This window comes from Saccostrea cucullata, unplaced genomic scaffold (genome assembly GCF_032062105.1).
Source record: "Saccostrea cucullata isolate Sc308-1 unplaced genomic scaffold, CSIRO_AGI_Scuc_v1 ctg44, whole genome shotgun sequence".
Lineage (NCBI taxonomy): Eukaryota > Metazoa > Mollusca > Bivalvia > Ostreida > Ostreidae > Saccostrea > Saccostrea cuccullata.
In genome coordinates this window covers 584,099-591,966 of record NW_026938421.1, presented here as the reverse complement: position 1 = coordinate 591,966, position 7,868 = coordinate 584,099, and the positions used below count along the sequence as shown (strand labels likewise).

Sequence of the window (7,868 nt, the reverse complement as noted above, 5' to 3'; positions counted from 1 at the left end):
AAAAGTTGAATACTTGAAAAAATAAGTGTAAGCCGTACAGAGATTTTGACCAATATCTTTCTTGTAGCACCTTGGAGTTATCAATTTCATGATACAATACAACAAAATCCTTAATTGGTTCCATTCCAAATATTCTTATGAGCTTTGTAGCAACCGCTAATGATATAGCACCGCTTAATGATAGAAAATAGGTAAAGTGAAACATATGGAGATAACGAACAGTATTCAAGATAAAAAGTTCACAAAAAATACAAAATAGGAGTTGAGCAAACACGGACCTCCAAAACATCAGAGGTGGGATCAGGTGCCATGAAGGAGTGAGCATCCCCTGCTGACCGGTCACACCCATCGTGTGCACCTTGTCATGATCGGGATAAACGGAAAAAATCTGTCGTCAATTCAGTGTGTAAAAATAATGGACTACAATTAGTATGAAAAACGTCAGTCAGCATTTGACTCAATCATGTCAATGATAAATTGTATTTGCTGACAAGGCCGGGGTATTGTTCATAGAACGTACGAAATGATGACTCTGAACGAGACTGGTGATATTCTTGTTTCATCAGCTTGTTTGTCAAAAATTTACCTCGTTTTAGAAATTGTTCATATGTAGAGCATGCTCTTGCGTATCGAATAAACTGAGATAATTATATAAACTCTGTATGCAGGTGATGAAGGTACATGTATATATTGCTGCATAAGCAAGGGTAGTTCATGGTTGTAAAGTTAAAGTCATCATATTCGTCATAGAGATTGGTTGTTAGATTACCATTAATTTCTTTTTTCAAGTAAAATATTCAAATATGAAACAGATGTGTCAGACTCTGTGGTATCTTAAAATCCCAAGCTCACCGGGATATATCGTATCGACATAAGAATGAAAATTGCCATTGTTAATTGACAATACATCGTCGATACATCTAAATGTCGGGTTGAAGGCAACAATAAGTGTTTTCTTCTTTTCACCTATAAGATTTTGCACAGATTCTGCTTCTTATGAATACAAAATAGGTCTGCTAGTAACTTGGCGCAATTGACACACATGGGAATTCCAATATTTTTGAAAGACCTGGCCTCACATAGGTATTGTCAATCAGAAACTCAAGCATGTTTTTGATGTCAACTTCAGAGTACTTGTGTACACAATCAGAAAGTTTTATTTAACAAAAAAAAATTGCAAATGACTAATGACAAGGTAAGTAAATTTACGAGTTCCATTTTCATTGAAAAGGTGGCTGTCCTCTTATACCTCTGAATGAAATTAAATGGGACTTTCACAGAATCTTTGTTACATATTGCCATTGTGAATCTCCTATTTTTCTTTTTGATCACACGAGGGGTATCATTTAGTGAGTTCGATCAGTGCTCACAGTTCCTCTACTTCAACCTAAAATTAACCAATGACAATATCATGTTCACCGTATCTTTCTTTAACGGTGTTAATCTTATCTTTCTTACTCTCTATGCAGTAAATGCCAAAGTGCCATGACATTTTGTGTAGAGGTCGCTTTTTGATGAGATTATTCCGAATCTGCCACCACTCTCAAACTGTATTAGATTCGAAACATCTACACCTTGCTAAATAGAAATTAAATGTAGTGTTTTAAGTGAATATAGTCCTTTGAAATCGAAACAAAGAATATATAATAATATTGTTACTTAATGTGTCCTTGTAGAGATATGCGCCCTGTGTCTATGAACGGCAATTTCTTTTGATATAGTAGTGCAATTTTTGTCGATGTGTTCAATTACAGATAAGTTATTGTCATGAACAACAGACAGACATCTGTTTTCTTTCTTTTCTTTTATTTACTTGGATCATGTGAATCTTTTTTAGGTAAGTAATAATATAAACACAGCACCTGCTCATAATTTGTATGTTTTTTTTTAAATTAAACTAATCTAATTTTTTGCTTATTGTTCATTTTGAAAGCATTGACAATGGTCACTTTGCAAACATAAATTATTTCATGATAAAATGTTATTCGCAGTTATGTCTTTAAAATTAAACTAAAATCGTTTTTTCAAGTACAAATGATGATTACTTAGTTAATCATTTTAACATATTTTAACGTATTCCAGTAACTCTATCAAGAATTCTTTAAACATTTAGCACCTTTAGAAGCTTTATCAGATAATAAATTTAATATATTAATTCTACAGATCCTAAAGACCTGGTAAAGAATTGCGTATAAATGTATGCTAAAGCTGGCCATTTTTATTTCAGTGACATTAAATTACCCACCTGCAATTCAAATACAGCCAGATCTTGATGTTTATTACAAAGATGGCGAATCTCTGACACTGCCCTGTATGGCTACTGGATTCCCAGCTCCGACGTATGTCAGTTTAGCTCATTATTACTCGGATTTAATGCATTTAAAACCGTGTTTTTAGAGAGAGAGAAAATGTATTATCATGTAATTTTCATAGTTTTAAATGGAAGAGGAACGGCCTGGAACTGGATTATTCCGATGGCAGATTTGTCATGGTTCCTGGAGAGGGCAGCCTTATCATAAGCTACACAGAAGAGAGAGACGAAGGAGTATTCCAATGCTTAGCTGAAAATGAATTTGGAACATCAGCTTCCATCAATGTGAATCTGAGGTATCATTATGATGATAACGTTTTCTGTATTAATTGACTCATTTGTGGATCACCCAATTTCTGTTAAAGATACAATGTCAAAGACTTTGTGTATAAATTGTAGACAAACATTTTTCAAAGAACTGTCAGGGTCATTCTCAAACAGCCCTTCTACCCAAAATTAATTTCATATAACGTGTAATATGATGATAACGAACAGTGAACAATCTCAAAGATCCAGTAAAATAAACAGGGCAAATTCAGACCTCTGGAAACAACAGAGATGGGATCAGGTATCTTGAAGGAGTAAGTGTCCCGTGTTTACCCTCTCAAACAAACCAGGAGCCCTATATATTGATCAAGTCGATGGAGTAATCCGTAGTCAAACTTATTTAACAAATATAACTTCACAAAATAATCCGAAAAAATGTTCGGCTAGCTAAGAGCAACAACAGGTTGTATTCAAGAACAAGATTATTAAAACAGCCGTGGAAACGGCAAAAAGCTTTAAACTGAATTGTTGAAATTCTTGAAACATCTACTTATTTGTCAATGAGAGTTTAAAAATTGATCAGAACATGCTTTTGCATATCGAATCAGTATTGAGACAAAAAAAATCATATAATAATAACGTAATTATGGAATATTCTACTTTTAAAAATGAAAGTTGGTGTTTGGAAAGCTGTTCATCTCATTTGTTATAAATATTTTTTATTAGTTAGTCTTTATCGTCTTTTGTCAAAGAAATCCAAATATGAAATAGATATGGCAGACTAAATGGTGTCCCTTATCTGGATTTCATTGGTTGTATCTAGTTGATGTGTAAATAAAATAATGTTTGTTAATTGATAAAAATTCGCATTTTTATAAAACTACGTAAAAACTACGTAAATTATTATATCATTAATGCATGCATTACCTTAATGGAAGAGCCATGAAACAAATATATTTCACTCCTTAGATATACATTATCTGCTTTTTACAAAAAAGTCTTAATTAGAATATTAATTAGTTGTAGTTTTTAATTGTTTGTTGAACATCAATTGACTTTTTAAAAGAAACTAGAGGTGCTGCGAGCACCCAGCTCACAATTAAATGATACCACGCTTCCTCATGATAATAATGGTAAAGTTACATTATTTGGCAGTTCAGAAAAAAAACAACATCTAAATATAAGTCCAATTTAAAGTATACAATGAATTTATGTAATTACATTTGATATAGAAGGAGTTTCGAATAAGAAATAGTAATCCTCGATGTAAAAGAATTGGAGTGTCCATGTTCTGCTATAAATATGGTGAAGATTCATCTAAAAAAAATCTACAATCATTAAAAATGTGTGAAAAAAGCTTTAAATATGGAACTCCAGAAATTCTAAAAATAGGATCAGGTGCATAGGAGGAGTAAGCATTGTCAGGTGACCGGTCACACCGATCAAAATGTAAAAAAAAAGGAGATGCACAATGCCACTTTCTGATAAAGATTTATTTAAAATGATTAAAATGTTAAAAGGAGATGCATACTGTCACTTTCTGATAAAGATTGTTAATTAAAAGTATCATTTAATGATCGAAATGTAAAAAAAAAAAGAAGATGTAATCTCCTTTTACCGGATATTTCATTGCAAATAAATTAAAGATCGGCTATATTAGTGAGATTCCCCTTACTATTTAAGAAAGACTATAATTATATTCTACTCGGAAGAAGCTATGTACACGTCTATGTATATCGCAGGCAGTTTTTTTCGGGGAGGGGAAAGATTTACCAAATAGTAAGTCCTCTCCTAAAACTCTCACTGAATAAACTAAAAATGTTTCTCATAGGGAGGAAAATCTCCCTATACAACACTGGTGATACATTATATTATCTATTTAAATAAAGGATGGGGAGGTTGAATGATTTTGCCGCGGCGTCACCGATAGCCTTCAGTCCCCACCTTGGCGAGTCCCTCACGCTGAACTGTGTACCACCTCTCAGTGTTCCCAGGGCGGAGGTGGAATGGATCCTGACCTCCAGTGATGGAAGTGTAGAACCTGTTACTTATGACAACAGGGTCACAAAGGATTACGAAGGTCTGTCGCTAATGCTTCTATTTCTACAAAGTAAATATTTTTACCCTGACTTCATATGCTTCATTTAATGTCAAGCTATTTTATCACATTTGAATTAATGGACAAAAAATTTTCAGGAAATATTTTAGGCATTTATTACAAATGATACATTTGTAAGACAATTGTAATCTGTGTCATGAAGAATTTATTAGTACGCCATCAATCCATCAATGATGAATAAACATAATTATTGTTGGGGCTACACCTTATTGTAATCAGCAGCTAAATTCATGTTGCTGTGGAAAGGGGCTTATTTTTAATCGTGGATATTTTAATCATCTTTGAAAGAGTTAAAAATGATTTCTAACTTGTAAGCAAAGTCAATGAAATATATTCTATAAATGTTTAATCTTCAATAAATGTTCAAGAAATGTTTAACTTTAAAACATAATAACATTACTGTAAGAAACAAGTGAGTGAGAACACTGACAATCTTATTTCTCCTTCGCAGGTCGGTTACACATCACTAACGTACAACAAGAAGACTACCAGAATGGTAAAGCCTACAGATGCATGGTTACCAATTTCTTCCTGAGAAAAAATACATACGGCAAAGCCATTCACATTATCCCCACAGGAAGTGAGTACATGTAATGAAAATGTGGAGATAATAAAGAGTATTCAGATTTTAAGTTCTTTCAGACAATATAAATCTGGAGCTGAGCTAACAAATAGTATGAAAATCTTCAGTCAGAATTCGTCTTAATTATACAGTGTAGTTGTATTTGTTGACAAGGTCATTGTATCGACCAAAGAACTTGCAACATGATGCTTTTTAAATAAGAAATAAGAATTCATTTTTAATCAACTTATTTTTCAATAAGCTTGCCTCGATCGTTTAAGAAATTGCTCTATCGTATCAAATCAACTGAGAAACTTAAATCCCTGATGCAGCAAGATGCCATTGCTTCATAAGTAAGGAAAGTTTATCATACAGTTTTTTTTAGCAACGAGTGTTAGCTTAGTTAAAAAAAAATATTTTTCATGCTAAAAACCATGACTATTAGTTGGATATGGATCTACATGAAAAAACTAAATTTATCGTATTTCTTTTACTTCTGATTTTAGATTTACCTTTGCTGAGACCCGCCCAGTATCTATGGACTTCGCCTTCTGATGTTTTAGGTCTTAGAGGAGAGACACTGCAACTCAAATGTATATTCAGCGGAAAGTAAGATAAATTATAATTCATTTTATTCTAACACACATTTTTGTCTTTTTCAAAGAAAGGAAATCAAAAATAAAAAGTAATATTTCTGGGGGAAAATGACATTCAAGATAATATAAGATAAAAAAAATCTGAATGTTTAATGTACAGTGTATTTATTTTATTTAGAAACTTAAAATAAAAAAAGAATTCTTACATGATTTTACTTACACAAATGTCTGTTTGAACCATTCTTTGATTTGCATACAAAGAATTAAATGCTGTTTTTAATGATGTCAGAGATTTTAATTTTTAGCCCCACCCCGGAAGTGATTTGGTCAAAGAACTATGACGTCCTTCCACATGACTATAACGTGTCTCTCGGGGGACAGGAACTGACCATGACTAATGTAACTGAGAGGGACGCTGGGTCTTACCAATGCTATGGCTCCAACACAAACGGGTCTCTCGCATACAGGGATATTGTTGTCCGGGTGGAATGTAATGAACACTAAGCTTTGTGTGTAATTTGAATCAAAAATTTGTTTTCTATTTGCAAGAAGGAGAAAAATATTTGACAAATACCTATGGGCATTTTTAAAAAAAAATATGTATGAAATGTCAGTATGATGAATAATTTTAGCTTTAATATTTCCATTGACTTCTTAATGTTTAAATTGACAACAATTCTTTAGCTAAGCCATACTGGGACATTGAACCACAGGATAAAAATACAAACACTGGGGCAACTGTGACCTTCATGTGTAAGGCCAAAGGTTATCCTGAGCCAGTCATTCAATGGTTCGTCAATGGAGTCAAACTTGAGGGTAATTTAAAGTGATTAAGTACAGTTTTGTAAAGGATACATTTCTTCTTTTTTCCCCGGTTGTGACAAGGAGTACTGGTCAACATGGGATGCTTACTCCTACATTTCACTTGATCCCACCTCTGATGTTTTAATGGTCCGTATTTGTTCTGTGTTTAAATGACCTTTTTGGTCTTAGTAGTGTTCGTTTCTTGATATTCTTTTTATTTGATGTTCGTATTTTCTCATCTTTATTTAATACTCATAGAATCGCAAAAGCCAATTTTACACAGCCACCGGTTTTTGAATCCTGATGCCAACAACGTGACATTTGTCAATGTTAACAACCATGATAAAATGGTCTTGCAGTGCAATGCCTCTAACATTCACGGTTATGTGTTCGCGGATTTTTATCTTAACATTCTTGCTGGTAAGATCATTTTGCTTGCATGTATTAAGTATAAAATTATGATTCACTCTTTAATAAGGGTCGAATTTTATTGTTTATCACTTGTTTTACGTCTCTTTTGCAAAATTAACATAGTCTTGTGATAACATTTAAATGTCCTAAAATAGGTGTAAGTATACTGTTGTATAATGGTTTTTTTTATTATCTGTTATATATATTTTAGATTAATTGAAGACGCTGGCGTTGCAGAGTATGTAAAAAATATTTCAACGACTGTATCAGGAAACTTTTTGAATTTACTTAATAAAATTAAATCTTTACTGAAAGAAAGTCATGGTTGAAAAGATGAATGTTTTTTTCTTATTTGATTAAACATCTGATATAAATTATATTTTACCAATAATCAAACGCACTCATTCTGAATTGTACATACCAAGGAATGCTGTGCAACGTCAGAAAAAGACTGTACATTGTAATAAAACTCCTTTGTACAGCTAACCTTCGCTGTTTAGCCTGCGTGATTACAAGATAACCAATTTTTTGAAGTTATTTAAAAAAAAACTAGTATTCTCAAATAGATATATGTCAAAACCAGCCCCATGTGTTTCTTTTTGGTATTGTTACTTATACGATAAATACATACTGATGATGATGAATAAAGAGTAATTGTGTATATTATGACGAATTTAGTACTAGGTTTTATATATCAGTTTTTCATTGCTTGGTTCTTTCAGAGAACCTACACGTTAGTTGAAAATCTAGCAATCTTTCCATGGAAAAAAACTGGATTCATATCCCGATGACCTTGAG

The 7,868-nt window shown here is 32.6% G+C and overlaps 1 protein-coding gene across 1 annotated transcript; it reads left to right on the top strand.

Moving 5' to 3' along the window:
* The first annotated feature begins 1,669 nt into the window (after positions 1 to 1,669).
* On the top strand, positions 1,670 to 7,286 carry LOC134250171 (neuroglian-like). The gene is made up of 10 exons (XM_062732521.1): positions 1,670 to 1,837; positions 2,228 to 2,339; positions 2,434 to 2,607; positions 4,468 to 4,658; positions 5,149 to 5,277; positions 5,766 to 5,868; positions 6,161 to 6,345; positions 6,540 to 6,671; positions 6,918 to 7,079; positions 7,282 to 7,286. The coding sequence occupies exons 1-10, from the start codon at positions 1,768 to 1,770 to the stop codon at positions 7,284 to 7,286; spliced, it is 1,263 nt and encodes a 420-aa protein (XP_062588505.1). The 5' UTR covers positions 1,670 to 1,767.
* The last annotated feature ends 582 nt before the right edge of the window (positions 7,287 to 7,868 follow it).